The 15,701-nt window shown below is 38.8% G+C and overlaps 1 protein-coding gene across 1 annotated transcript in view; it reads left to right on the top strand.

Annotated features, from left to right (window-relative positions):
* The window catches only part of LIN9 (lin-9 DREAM MuvB core complex component), a 137,047-nt gene that overhangs the window by 42,203 nt on the left and 79,143 nt on the right, over window positions 1-15,701 (top strand). The window contains exons 5-7 of the mRNA XM_007936977.2: window positions 2,324-2,457; window positions 3,864-3,989; window positions 12,150-12,307. Of these exons, the coding sequence (XP_007935168.1) occupies window positions 2,324-2,457; window positions 3,864-3,989; window positions 12,150-12,307 (418 nt within the window). The remainder of the gene's footprint in view (window positions 1-2,323; window positions 2,458-3,863; window positions 3,990-12,149; window positions 12,308-15,701) is intronic.

The raw sequence follows: 15,701 nt of genomic DNA, 5'->3' as shown, positions 1-15,701 counted from the left end.
ACTGCTAACCAGAAGGTTGGTGGTTCAAACCCACCAGCCACTCCTCAGAAGGAAGGTTGGGCGATCTACTTCTGTAGTGATTATGCCTCGGAAACCCAAGGAGGGGTCGCTGTGAGTTGGATCCGACTCCATGACAGTGAGTTTGGTTTGGTTTGGTTGGTGGCACAGTGATTAGAGTGCTCGGCTACCAACTGAAAGGTCTGAAGTTCAAACCTACCAGCCAATTTGTGGTAGAAAGATGTGGTAGTCTGCTTCTGTAAAGATTTATAGCCTTGGAGACTCTACACATCTGTTCTATCCTGTCCTATAGGGGTTGCTATGAATCAGAATCCACCCGACAGCAACTAGTTTTTTTTAAGCCGTTATTCCAAAACCAAACTCACTGTGGTCTAGTCGATTTGACTCATAGCAACCCCTCCTCGGGTTTCTGAGACGGTATCTCTATGGAAGTAGATTATCCAATCTTCCTTCAGTGGAGTGGCTGGTGAGTTTGAACAGCTAGCCTTCTGGTTAGAGGTCAAATGCCTTAGGTACTATGCCAATTACTTACTCTTTTTTTAGATTTTTCCTATGTATTCCTGGACATTTATTTTTCCATTTGAACTTTAGCTTGACTAGGAAAAAATCGTGTTGGCATTTTTTGTTGGTATTGCAATAATATAATTAATTTATGGGAAATAGCATTGAGACATCTATCCTATAACTGTTCGTTGTCACACTAATTTAAGTCCTTGATGTCCCTCATTGTCGTCGTTGTTGTTGTTATGTGCCGTCAAGTTGGACTGACTCATAGAGACCCCTCCTTGAGTTTCCGAGGCAGTATCATTACGGAAGTAGATTGCCCAACCTTCTTTTTGAGGAGTGGATGGTGGGTTTGAACTGCCAGCCTTCTGGTTAGCAGTCAAGTGCCTTAGGCACTATGCTACCAGAGCTCCCTCAGTAGACTTTAAAATCTTTCTCCACTTAACAACTCACATCACTGCTGTGGAGTCGGATCCAACTCATAGCCACCCCTCCTTGGGTTTCCAAGGCAGTATCACTATGGAAGTAGATTGCCCACCCTTCCTTCTAAGCAGCGGATGGTGGGTTTGAACCACCAGCCTTCTGGTTAGCAGTCAGATGCCTTAGGCACTGTGCCACCAGAGCTCCCATATAGATCTTGCTTATTTCTTGTTAACTATATTACTAGGTATTCAATCTTTGTTATCGCCATTGTCACTGTTGTAAATAGGATAGTTCTTTGGTTTTGTTGTCTTACCATTTCCCAATTACATATAGGAAAGGGTGATTTTTTTAAGGAACTGGTATTTGAATGTAAATTTTGATTTCATCTACTTTTCTATTAAGTTTTTAATGGTTACAGTTGATTCTTTTGAGTTTTTTGGGACAATAATATCACCTGCAAATAGTGGTAATTTGTCTTCTCCTTTCCAGTTTTTATTCCTCTTATCCAAATGGCTACTTCCTCCAAAACTGTGTTAAAAAGTAGTGATAATAGTAGAATCTTTGTCATATTCTTCCTTAATGAGAGTGTTTTTAGTATTTTACCATTGAACATGTTACTGATTTTTTAATTGGGATGGAAGGAAATGAAGGACAGTGTATGTTTTATCAGGTTAAGAAAGTATTCATCTGTTTTTTTCTCTTGGTCGTCCTAGCTAAGGTTTGTTGATAATGTCGAACTTTTCCAAGAATCAGCTTTTTTTCTGTAATGTTTTTCCATTTTTTATTTCTGCATTAATCTGTATGATTTCCTTCATTCTGCTTGTTTTGGGTTTACTTTGCTCTTCTCTTTCTAGTTTCTTAAGGTAGAAATGTAGATTATTTATTTGAGCTGTTTATTCTTCATAGGCATTTATAGCTATAAATTTTTCTCTAAGTGCTGCTTTAGCTAATTCAACTATGTTAGTAATTCAACTAAGTATTTTAATACATCTCATCTGGAGACTTAAGTTAATAAAAGTTAATCAGAATGTTTGTTGAACAGTAACAAAACAATTTGTGTTGCATATTGTTGAAGATTTTTGAGTATTTAACCATAATATACCTTTTTACAGGGAGCTCTGGTAGCATAGTGGCTAGGGCACTTGACTGGTAACCAGAAGGCTGGCAGTTCAAACCCACCATCCACTCCTCGGAAGGAAGATGGGGAAATCTACTTCCATAGTGACACTGCCTCGGAAACCCAAGGAAGGGTCTCTATGAGTCGGGTCCGACTCGACGGCACCTAACAACAACCACCTTTTTACAAATGTGTTCAATATTATAGATACTTATTTTCATTTATTGGAGCTGTAATTAGTCTCTTTTTTTTATTACATAGAAATTTACAGCAACAATGTCAACACCAGATAAGAAAGCCTCACAGAAGATTGGTTTTCGATTACGTAACCTGCTCAAGCTTCCGAAAGCACATAAATGGTGCATATATGAATGGTTCTACTCAAATATTGATAAGTATGTATCATGGCTTATATCATGAATATTCCTTGAATTAGAAATTTAAGATTTTCAAATGTTATGAACTATAACCTTTTCTAAAAATTTTTTATTCTATTTTTTCCTGAATTTCTTTTTCTATTCCTCATTTAAGTTCAATCCTCTATTTCCTATAGTTTTCTTTTTCCCTTTTTTGGAAGGAGTTGTATGTTGTTGTGAAAAATTAAAGTATCTTTGAATTATAATTTACAAAGACCATGAAGTGGAAATATCCTAAAACAAAGCACCATTAGTTTCAGTGAATGAGACTTATTTTATAAATCTTGAGATTATAGTGCTAGTATAAGAGTAGGAAAATTGTTGTTAATGGTAAAAATGATTCAATACATGTTTTAGAAAGATAAGATTCTTAAACACTTCTTGTTGTTTTGTGCCGTCGAGTCAGACCCAACTCATAGCGATCGCTCCTTGGGTTTCCAAGGCAGTATCACTATGGAAGTAGATTGCCCCATCTTCCTTCCGAGGAAAGTTAAGACCCACCGGCCTTCTGGTTAGCAGTCAAGTGCCTTAGGCACTACACCACCAGAGCTCCCTTAGTCATACATAAATGTTTATGTAGAACATAGTAAGACTTTTTTTGTCTGAAATCCAGTAATTCAGCAATAGAATTTACTTAGGAACAATTCTGCAAGATTTCTAATCCATGCTCGTATGTCCATATGCCCATTGGTAGTTACTTTGCTGATTATTTCCTTTTATTTCCGTCCTCTGTTTTCCAAACCAATTGACTGTTCTGGAACTTGTGAATCATGGAAGTTCATATTTGAGCCTAATGCATTTATGCATCCCTGCTGTGACTGTTTCCTGGTTTTTCAGACTCAGAATTGTTTGTCCTTGTTGTTTGCCTACAGATTTTCCTTATGCATAAAGGTTTTAGTGTCCTAGTATGATTTTCTTTCTTTTGGGATTTCTAACAACTAAACTTCTAGAGTCCTCTAGATTTCTAAAACTGATTTAATCCCAAAGAGGACTCCTTGGTGATGATATTACCTTTGGGATAAAGTTACTCTGTAGTTAACAATTGTTTATCCTCACCAGATACAATGCCAATGCCAGAATAGCCTCCTAAAGGACATGCTGATAGGAAGTTTAATAAAATTCAGTGTGCCTGGAATGTCAGCCACAGACACTACTAGTCCCTGAGTAACTTTTAAAAATTATTTATTTCATAAATGCCAAGGATTTAGTTTAGTTGTGACACTTTGAATTTTGCCTGTTTTGTATATGTACGGCATAGAAGTAAAAGGTTGGTGTTTTGTGATTTGTATGATGTAGAAAATTGGAATGTGTATTTTGAATTTTATATCTTTTAAGAAAATACATGTTTCATATTAATCGTTAAAAATATCACTTCTCCTTTACAGACCACTTTTTGAAGGCGATAATGACTTTTGTGTATGTCTAAAGGAATCTTTTCCTAATTTGAAGACAAGAAAGTTAACAAGAGTAGAATGGGGAAAGATCAGGCGGCTTATGGGAAAACCACGGAGGTAAAAATAATGTTTTGTTTTTGTTTAAAATAAAATTAATGGATTGATTGATAGAATCATAGCTATGTTAATTGTTTTAAAAAATTTAAATGACTAATAGCAAAACATAACATCTGAGAATAATTTATTACATGGTAAATATATTTTGCTAACCAACTTTACTGTAGGTTCCTTGTGTACTTACAAAATCTTATACTTAAATGTACAAGTTCATTTTTGCTTGTTTTATAGACTTTGAACATAATCTGATTATTTTAACTATATGCCCACTGTGTTCCAGAAAGATTTTTAAGACTGCCCTGAAAGATATTTAAGGAAGCTATCAGATTATATACACCACATTATTGCTATTTTTTGTTGGAATTTTTATTTCCTCAATTGCTTTCTCATGCCTGTTATACGTGATATAAAAACAGAAATCAAAATAATCTATCCAACATACTACTTTCTGAGAATTATTCTTCATGTTAAATAACTTTTCTTTTCTAGTGTTAATCCTGCTTTCTAACCTATCAGAAAATCTTATATTACTTTTGGCATCCATTCCTTGGCTTGCAGACACATCACTTAAATCTCTGCCCTCCCTTCCACCCCAATCATCACATGATATTCTCCCTCTATATCTTTATGTCTCTTTTCTTCTTAGAAGAACTTTGATAATACTGGATTAGGGCCCACCATAATAGCCTCATCTAAACTTGATTGCATCTGCATAGGCCCTAATTCTAAATAAGGTCACATTCTCAGGTACTAGGAGTTAGGTAGAACTCCAGCATACCTTTTTGGGGGACACACTTCAACCTATAATAACTTCTAAGAATTCATACCACAGAAGTGTTTGTACACAAGTGAAACAACAGGCACAAGATTATTTGTTGCAGCTATTTGTGGTAGCAGAAGATGAACATTCACCTAAATGTCCATAAATAGGGGGATGATTAAATAAAGTATGGTAAGGAAGCTGTTCTGGTTACCTAGTGCTGCTCTGACAAGAATATACCACAAATAGGATGGCCTCAGCAAACAGGAGTGTATTCTCTTACAGTTTGGAGGCTTTAAATCCCAGTTCAAAATGCCAGGCTCTAGGGGCTGGGTAAAAGCCCCTTAACATTGGGGTCCAGTTCTGCTTCCTGCTCCTGGCCCACTGGAGCTAAAGGCATTTCTTCACTCAGACAGCTGCTGGCTGCTGAGGCTGAGAAGCCCCAAGGTTGACAAGTAAAAAGGCACAGTCCTGATGTTACTAAACCACACGGCAGGCCATTAACTTAAGTCTATTTTAAGTCCCAAGGTTGGCAGAGCATAGCAGACAGCTGAGCAATGACATGGCTACATGCAGGGTCCAAGCATGCCATAGGCTAGAGACCATTCCCAAAGCTGCTGCTTATATACTGGAAGCAGACCACATACCCAAAGGCAGCTACTCAGCTGCTTGTGGTAGATCCCACGATGGAGGTGACTGTCAATCTCATCATGGGGAATAACTACCACCAGCTGCCCAACCACTCAACCAGGCCCAGCCAAGTTGACACACAAACATAATTACCACAGGAGCCCTGGTGGCATAGTGGTTAGATACTCAGCTGCTAACCCAAGGGTTGGCAGTTCAAACCCACCAACTGCTCTGTCAGAGAAAGTTGTGGCAGTTTTGCTTCTGTAAAGATTATAATCTTGGACCCCTGTGGGGCAGTTCTACTCTGTCACTGAGTTGGAATCAACTCAATAGCAGTGGGTTTGATTTTTTTGGTTTTATCTATTTACCACCTACCAGTTGCCATCAAGTTGATTTCAACTCACAGAGATCCCATGAATGTCAGAGTAGAACTGTGCTTCATAACATTTTTGATGGCTTCTTGTTTGGAAGTAGATTGCCAGACATTTCTTCCAAGGCACCTCTGGGGGACTTGAGCCTCTAACCTTTCAGTTAACAGTCGAACAGATTAACATTTGCATCACCCCAGCTCTACCATGGAACCACCGTGGACAGAAAACTATATATCTACCTAACAGAAAACAAAACAGAAACAGAGAAGGCTTTTTCACATACTGTTATTAAATTGCTTGCTAAGATCAATTAAGAAAAGAGTAAAATACAGAACAGTGTGTATTACAACTAGTTGAGAAAAATAAAAATAGAAAAGCATATACTGTATTATTTTGCAAATAACGTGCCCATGTGAATGATACACCCACACATATAACACACACAGCATGCTTAGGAATATAATCACACAAGGGATTTACATGGTGGGCAAAAACTTATAGCACACATTTGCATAAAAACTTGGTACGCATTTTTTACTTGTGTGTACCGAAAGTGTCTCTGAAGGATAAATAAGACGTTTATAACAGCAATTCCCTCTGAGAGGCAAACTGAGTGACTGAGCGACAGGTATTAGAAAGAGTTTTCACTACCTTTTGAATATTTTAAATCTGAAACTATGGACATGTGTTAACTGTTAAAAAGAAATAATATTTAAATAAAATTTGATTGGTGAAAGTGGGTATGTTAGATCCAGAATGTTAACTCTCAAAACAAAATAATATGAATCAAACAACCAAATTAACAAATTGGCAAAGGATTTGAATAGATGCTTCACCAAGAGATAAGGATATCAAATAAGCACATGAAAAGATGTTTGAAATTGTTGTTGCTGTTGTTGTTGTTAGGTGCCATTGAGTCGGCCCTGACTCATAGCATCCCTGTGTACAATAAAACACTGCCTGGTCCTGTGCCAGACTCACAGTCCTTGTTACATCTGAGCCCATCATTGCAGCCACTGCATCAGTCCATCTAGCTGAGGACCCTCCACTTTACCAAGCACTGCTATTCATAAGTTTTCACTGGCCAATTCTTTGTAAAGTGGATGGTCTCTTCCTTCTTCTGAGTCTGTCTTAGTTTGGAAGCTTTGCTGAAACCTGTCCACCATGGGTCACCCTGCTGGTAAAAACCCCTCAACCTTGGGGTCCCGCTCTGCCTCCTGCTCCCGGCCCACTGGAGCTAGAGGCATTTCTTCACTCAGACAGCTGCTGAAGCGGAGAAGCCCCAAGGTTGACAAGTAAAAAGGCACAGTCCCGATGTTACCAAACCACACGGCAGGCCATTAACTTAAGTCCATTGTAAGTCTCAAGATCGGCAGAGCATGCCAGGCTGCTGAGCAATGACACGGCTACATGCAGGGTCCAAGCTTGCCACAGGCTAGAGACCATTCCCAAAGTTTCTCCTTATATACAGGAAGCAGACCACATGCCAAAGGCAGCTACTCAGCTGCTTGTGGTAGATCCCACCATGGAGTCAATTGCCAATCTCATCATGGGGAATAACTACCACCAGCTGCCCAGCCACTGAACCAGGCCCAGCCAAGTTGACATACAACCGTAACTACCCAATTCCACCTCTTGTCAACTTGGCACCTGTACAGATCTTCAGTGGGTGGTATCTGTACAGGTCTTCTCCATGGGTTGGCTCCAGTCCCCTAGTTCCTGACTGGCGACCTCACACCCTTGGCCTGGTGGCCCTGTTCCTCTCCCTCTTGCGCATGGCAGCCCCACTCCCTCACTCTTGGGCAGTGGCTATGGCTCCATCTCACTGGCTCACATGAACGAGCCACCCCACACTACAGAACCAAGTTGGTGAAGGTCTGGCTCTTTGAAACCTAGGGGGCTGTGGTGGTTCCACCCCCAAAGGCCATGGTCCTACCCTTAAGGTTGAGGCAGCTCTGCTTCCATTTCCTTGGTCTCTCCACTTCTGCCGATTAATTCCTGAGGGCAACCCACTCCATCAGAAATCTTTCTGCCCAAAAGACACTTGGCTTTCTTGATCCATGGGCCAGCCAACCTGCTACTCCATTTTAGGCTGGTCTTTTCTACCAATTAACGCCTGAAGGCAACCTACTCCTCCAGAAGCTGTCTACCCAGTGGCACCCAGCTTTCTCCTCCGTGGGCTGATAAGGCTGTCACTGTCTCATGTCAGTTCTCTCGGCTTTGCTCCTGCCGTCTCATGCCGGTCTCTTGCCATCTGTCCTGCTATCTGTCATGCTGTATGCCAGGGTCTCTCTGCCAGGGTCTCGGGTCAAGGACGCACTCCACTCCTATTTCCACATTTTAAGTTATTTGTCAGAGTAGCATCCCACTCTCTCAGTACCAAATTCTGTTCTGGTTACCTAGTGCTGCTCTGACAAGAAATATACCACAAATGGGATGAGTTTATTCTTATAATTTGGAAGCTTTAAGTCCAAGTTCAAAATGCCAGGCTCTAGGGGCTGGGTAAAAGCCCCTCAACCTTGGGGTCCAGCTCTGGCTCCTGCTCCCGGCCCACTGGAGCTAGAGGCATTTCTTCACTCAGACAGCTGCTGGCTGCTGAGGCTAAGAAGCCCTAAGGTTGACAAAAAGGCACAGTCCTGATGTTATCAAACTACGTGGCAGGCCATTAACTTAAGTCCATTGTAAGTCCCAAGGTCGGCAGAGCATAGCAGGCTGCTGAGCAATGACATGGCTGCATGCAGGGTCCAAGCAGGCCATAGGCTAGAGACCATTCTTAAAGCTTCTCCTTATATACAGGAAGCAGACCACATCCCAAAGGCAGCTACTCAGCTGCTTGTGGTAGATCCCACCATGGAGTTGATTGCCAGTCTCATCATGGTGAATAACTACCACCAGCTGCCCAGCCACTTAATCAGGCCCAGCCAAGTTGACACCCAAACATAACAACCATAATACCCTAAGCTACCAGAGCTCCTTAAACAAATTATGGCCTATAATGAATACTAATAAGCAATCAAATGGGATGAACAATTGATATGTGCAACAATATGGATAAATCTTAGAATAATTACACTGAGTGAAAGAAACCAGACAAAAGAGTGCTATATACTACATGGTTCCATTTATATAAAGTTTTAGAAAATAGAAATAATTTATCATGACAGAAATCAGCTTAGTGATTGCAAAGTGGTGGTATGAGGTGAAAGGAATGCAAAGAGGGTTAACAAAGGGACACAAAGAAACTTTTTTGGGGGTGATGGATATTTTCATTATTTTGGCTATGGTTATGGTTTTGTAGAAATATATGTATAAAACATTAAATTATGTACTTATGTGTTTACAGTTTATCAAGCCAGTCATATCTCATAAATCTGTTAAATAATAATTTAATTGGGTTAGCCATAACCAAATACTTTGAGGAAATGAGTCGCTGAGCCTGGGGGATCTCAGGACCGTATTCTCAGGAGACATCAAACTCAATTGGCATAACATAGACCACAAAGACAGTGTTTTACATCCTACTTTGGTGAGTAGTGACTGGGATCTTAGAAGCTTGTGAGTGGCCATCCAAGGTGCAGCTTTTGGTCTTACCCCACCCAGAGTAAAGAAAATCAAAGACACAGAAATGACCGATGCAAACCCCAGGCTGCATGACCTCAGGCTGGCGAACTAGATGATGTCTGGCTGCCACTGCTGACCACTCTGAAAGGGATCACAATAAGATCATCCTTTAAGCCTGGAGCCAAAATCACCCCCATGACTCAACTTTAAGCCAGACAGTAGACAAGCCTGTAAGGTGAACGTGAAAGTGGTCACACTCCCTGGAACAACCAACCACAGGAGATCAAAAGGGCAGCATTTGCCCAGAATTAAAGCTCAGAAGGCAGGAATAGATAAAAGGTCCTGGATAGAGTGGGAGAAAAATGTGAAACAAGATTCAAAATCATAAAAAAGACTAGGCTTACTGGTCTGATAGAGACTGGTAGAACCCCTGAAGATAAGGCCTTTAAACACCCTTCAAGCCTGGAGCTGAAATCATCCCCATGACTCAACTTTAAAACAGATAGTAGACAAGCCTGTAAGGTGAACGTGAAGGAGGTCACACTCCTAGAACAACCAGCCGTAGGAGATCAAAAGGGCAGCATTTGCCCAGAATTAAAGCTCAGAAGGCAGGAATAGGTAAGAAGGGTGAATAGAAATGGTAAACACGGGAAGAAGTGAGAAGAGTGGTGTCATGTTTTGGGGATAGCTAACAATGTCTTGAAACAATGTGTATGAATTATTGAATGGAAAACCAATTTGCTCTTTAAACTTTCACCCAAATCACATAAATGAAAAGTTAAAAATAAATTTAATTGAGGAAAGTGAGTACAAAAGAGAAAGTATAAGAATCATGGTATGGAGGGAAGCAAATTATAATTGTCAACTGTAGAGAAATAGTCTGAGTCCTGGATTTTTAATGCCAAGAAGACTGCAAAATGATCCTGTATGATATATAAGAAAGTCAGTTTTTATGCCGTCCTAAGTTTGAACCAAAGGAGTTCTGTGAGTGTCTTGGATTGTGCCTCTGGAGCAGCATGAAGAAGTGAGACTCAAGCAGGAAAGCCAGAAAACTAATAGAGTTTAGCAGTCATAGGTCCCAGAGAGGAAACTATAGCACACTTCAACACAGAGCCACACAGAGGTTGTTGTACCCAGGGACAAGGCAGCAACAAACTGGAACTAGAGAGAGGGCTTATGTGTGGTAAGCAGGGTGAGGTTAGCCAGATTTCACAGGCTGAAGTTTTACTGGTCAGCTTAAAAGTTTCTAGGGCATTAGCATGGGAAAGGGGAGAAATTTTTATCACAAGGGATCATATGGACAAGGCTAAAAAGAGTAAGGACTGTTAAGACTGGGTTACATGATAGCAATGGGATCTCTGTCACAAGAAACCATATGGGGCATGTCAGGGCATAAAACCACAAAATGGCCTTATGACATGAGATTGCTTAACTCCCTAGAATCCCATGATGCTTTCTTTGATCTTCTCATGCTCCTTCCATATATATTGTTTGAATGTATATTCAACCAATGCAGAAGTTATTAATGTACAAAGAAAAACCAAACCCAATGCTGTCGAGTCAATTCTGACTTATGGTAACCATGTGTTAACAGAGTTATGTATTTACAATTAACCCATGTGTTAACAGAGTAGAATTGGTCCATAGCGTTTACTTGAGCTTTGGTGGCATAGTGGGCAAGGCATTTGTCTGCTAACCAGATAGTTGCTCTGTGGGAGGAAGATGAGGCAATGTACTTCTTTAAAGATTGATGGTTTTGGAAACCCAATGGGATTGCTGAGAGTCAGAACCAACTCTGTGGCAGTAGGTTTTTTGGTTTAGAATATTTGCAGAAGAAGCTCTGGCAGTGTAGTGGTTAAGTGCTCAGCTGCTAATCACAAGGTTGGTGGTTCAAACCCACCAGCCACCCCACAGGAGAAAAATGAGGCAGTCTGCTTCTGTAAAGATTTACAGCCTTGGAAATCCTATGGGGCAGTTTTACTCTCTTTTATAGGGTCACTGAGTCAGAATTGGCTTGATGGTAGTGGGCTTCGTTTTTGGAATCTTAACAGAAGCAGAATGCCAGGCTTTCTTCTGTGGAACACTGGGTGGGCTCAAACCACCAACCTTTAGTTTAGTAGTAGAGTGCAAACTGTTTGTGCCACCCAGGAACCTTATAATGTGCAAAAAGTCATATACTCAGCTAAGGTTTATCTATTTATTTCCAATCCTTATTCATCACTGTTCACAGTGATCCACTTTGTAAATTATGCTGGTCCAGGTGTCCTTTTTTGCTCATTGTTTTTTATTTGGTTTTAGAGAGTATTTAAATGGCAATACTTGCTCATTAATACCTTTGAAGGTGATAACTGTACTATAATATAAAAGTCATGTTTAAATATTTTGAATGTGAAGATGGAGGCAAGACAAGCCTTAAAGATAAAAGTGAATTTAGTATTTGAACTTCCAGGCAGGAAGTATGATTAAAAGTTTGCACAGTGGCAGTTCTCTTCTTTAATCTCTATATTAGTATGCCCATGGGGTTATAGGGAATATCATTGAACTTTAGACTTAAAGAGACCTGGTATTCAGACCCAGTTTTGCCAAGGGATAATGAACAGATCCTCCTACTCTATAAGAAGGAATAAACGAGACCTTTGAATCTGAGTTTTTGAGTTTTATAAGGTCCTGTTTTTAAAAGGTTAAAGGTAATTTAATTTGAAGAGAAAAAAATAATTATTTCTAAGAACCTGTTTTTAAATGCAGTACTCAAAAGAATGAAGGAAAAGAAAGTACAAGGAGATTCTGTTTTTGTATAGAACAGTTTTCAGTTTAGATGATTTTTATAATTTATTCTAGATGTTCTTCTGCATTTTTTGAGGAAGAAAGATCAGCATTAAAACAGAAACGGCAGAAAATAAGGCTCTTACAACAAAGGAAAGTTGCAGATGTTTCACAATTTAAAGATCTCCCAGAGGAAATTCCTTTGCCCCTGGTTATTGGAACCAAAGTAACAGGTAAGTGAAGACAAGTTTATTAGTATTTTGATTTTAATTTTTCAGCAAGTAGAGGTTATCTTACCTGTACTAGCAGAATAACTTTTAAATTTTGAAGTTTTAAACCCTATAGTTTTGTAGTTATTTACTGTAGAGGTTACTGTTTTTCACATATGAAGTCTTTTTTTAAAAGAAATTAGGAAAAAGTGTTCTGTTTCAAAGTAACATCTCCTACAATGTCAACTTAAACAAACTGCCATAGAGGTGAAATGTAAAATTCACTGCAATAAGTTGGTAGTTGCCATTGAGTCAGCTCTGGCTCATGGTAACCTTATAAAATAGAACAAAATGTCGCCTGGTCCGGTGCCACCTTTGTGATAATTTGATGTCCATTGTTGTGGCTGTTGTGTCAGTCCATCTCATTGAACATTTCCCTTGTTTTTGCTGACTCTCTACCAAATATGATGTCCTTTCTAGTGATTGGTGTTTTCTGATGGTGTGTCCAGAGCGAATGAGCCAAAAATCGTACCATCCTTGCTTATAAAAAGCATTCTGGTTGTATTTGTCCTAAGATTTATTTGTTTTTCTGCCAGTTCACAGTATATTCATTATTTTTTTTTTGCCAACCCCATTATTCAAATGCATCAATTCTTCTTACTTGTTAAATATTTGTATGTATATGAAATGATTGAAAAGACCATGGCTTGATTCAGGAACACTTCAGTCATCAAAGTGACATCTTTACTTTTTAAAACTTGAAAGAGGTCTGTACAGAAGATTTGCCCAGTACAATGTATTTTTTGATTTCTTGACTGCTAATTCCATGAACACTGATTATTGACTCAAGTCAAATGAAATTGTTGACAACTTGAAACTTTATTCCATTTATCATGATGTTTTCTATCGGTACAGTGTATTTTCATTTTCTTTACATTGAGGCATAATTCATATTTTAAATTTTAGATGATTCCATCTTTTGCTTCCACATCATTTATTTTCCTTTCTCCTAACCGGTCATGTCTGGTTAAATAAAAAACACTATTGTTCTTGTGGTCCTTGGATCTAGAAATAGCCCATTTCTAATAACTAAATAAATTAGTCAGTATGTTGTTATATACCATTGAGTTGGTTCCAACACATAGTGACCCTGTGTACAACCGAATGAAACACTGCCTGGTCCTGCATCATCTTCACAATCGTTTGTGTGTTTGAGCCCATTGTTGTAGCCACTTTTAAGTCCATCTTTTGAAGTTGTCCTTTTTTGCTGACCCTCTGCTTTACCAAGCATGATGTCCTTCTCCAGAGAGTGGTTCCACCTGATAACTTGACCAAAGTATGTGAAACACAATCTGTCCATCTAAGAAGCATTCTGGCTGTACTTCTTCAAGACAGATTTGTTCATTCTTCTGGAAGTGGTCTATTCAGTATTCTTCACAACACCATGACTCAAAGGCATCGATTGTTCTTTGGTCTTCGTTATTCATTGCTCAGCTTTTGCATGCATATAAGGTGATTGAAAATGCCATGACTTGGGTCAGGTACATGTTAGTCCTCAAAGTGACATCTTTGCTCGTTAAAACTTTAAAAAGGTCTTTTGCAGCAGATTTACCCAATGCAGCATTTTATTTGATTTCTTGACTGCTGTTTCCACGAGTGTTGGTTGTGATTCAGTAGGTAATTTGTTCAGAATTTTGTAAGGGTATAAATTCTTTGAATTTCTATAGTGATTTTGGTTTTTTGGAGATAAATGCACCAAAGTCCTGAGTTTAACTTAATCTTTAATAATTTGATAGAGAAATAAAGTGACAGTTCATATAATACAACAGATGACAAGGGGTTAAGTGGGTAGTAGGTAGGTTAGTAATTATACTGAAGAAATTTTTTAAATTGCTTGCAGTTAATCAGGGAATGATTTCTGGAGGAAATGGGGCAGTTATAGATTGAATTGTGTTCCTAAAAAAATGTGTGTTATAAATCCTAACCTCTGTGTCTGTGGTTAAAGATCTCTGGTGATGGAGTTCCCAAGGCATTTGACTAGTAACCAAAAGGTTGGTGGTTCAAATCCACCAGCTGCTGTGCAGAAGGAATATGGGACAATCTGCTTCCATAAAGGTTTGCCACCTCAGAAACCCAATGGAAGTTGCTATAAGTCAGAATTGAGTTTGGCTTTTTTTTTTTAATGCCTGTGGTTATAATCTCATTTGGGAATAGGTTGTCTTTGTTACGGTAATTAGAGAGAATTAATGTAGAGTGTATCTTGTGTCCATCTCTTCTGAGATATAAGAGATTAAACAATCGAGCAGATGTACAAATAGGGCAAGAGAGATGCCAAACCACATGAAGACTGCCCAGAAGCAGAAGCTCAGAGGAAATAAGAACCTTCCTTCAGAGCTGACAGAAAGAGCAAGTCCCCCCAGAGCCAACATCCTTGATTCAGACTTCTAGCTACCTAAACTGTGAGAAAATAAATTCCTGTTTGTTCAAGCCACCAACTTGTGGAGTTTTTGTTACAGCAGCAGTAGATAACTAAGACAGGGACCTTCAGTTATATGTTTACTTCTTTTTTTCTGATTATAAAGTAGTTCATGTTTTCATTATATTGTAAAAATGGGTAGTTAAGCGGAAAGGTAGATATTTTGGAAGAGATTGTCATGCATATGAAATGCAGATGAAAAGAGAAAACTAGATTTCTTTGTAAATCATTATTATAGTGACAGCTTACCATATATAGAAGTTATACCTGATAGGGTATTTTCCTTAACAAAATTATCCTGAGAGTTAGAATGGAGATAAGGTGATGTGGGGTTGAAAGACATTCTACTTGAAAAAATATTTTAGTTCTGAAAACCCATATAAATAAATACAACTTTAAAGTCTACAATGTAACTACTAATTTGAAGAATGACAGCATTGATGTAGGGATTTACACTCAAACTAAATTAAAACTCTCAAACTCACTGCTGTCAAGTCAGACCCTATCATAGCTACCCCTCCTTGGGTTTCTGAGGCAGTATCACTATGGAAGTAGATTGCCCAATCTTCCTTCCAAGGAGTGGCTGGTTGGTTTGAACCATCAGCCTTTTGTTTAGCAGTCAAATGCTTTAGGCACTATGCCACCAGAGCTTCTCAAACTGAATTAGGAAGTCCTTAAAAGTTAATTATGGTCTAGAATTTTAAAGACAGTATTATTTGATAAGACTGAAAAAATTAGAGATAATTTATAAATAGTCTTCTTATAGTGTGGAAAAAGTTGGACTGGATATATCAAGATATGAGAGAGTTCATATGAATCAACTGTAATTTTTTAAAATTTTTTTTTATTTTTTAAATTTTTATTGTGATTTAGGTGAAAGTTTACATAGCAAATTCTTTTTCTGTACATGTTGTTGTTGTTGTTGTTATGTGCCGTCGAGTC

The sequence above is a fragment of the Orycteropus afer genome, unplaced genomic scaffold, assembly GCF_000298275.1.
Source record: "Orycteropus afer afer isolate SDZICR_OR568_19922 unplaced genomic scaffold, OryAfe1.0 scaffold00039, whole genome shotgun sequence".
Lineage (NCBI taxonomy): Eukaryota > Metazoa > Chordata > Mammalia > Tubulidentata > Orycteropodidae > Orycteropus > Orycteropus afer.
The sequence above is the reverse complement of the archived record's forward strand: the minus strand, read 5'-3'. Positions and strand labels throughout refer to the sequence as shown.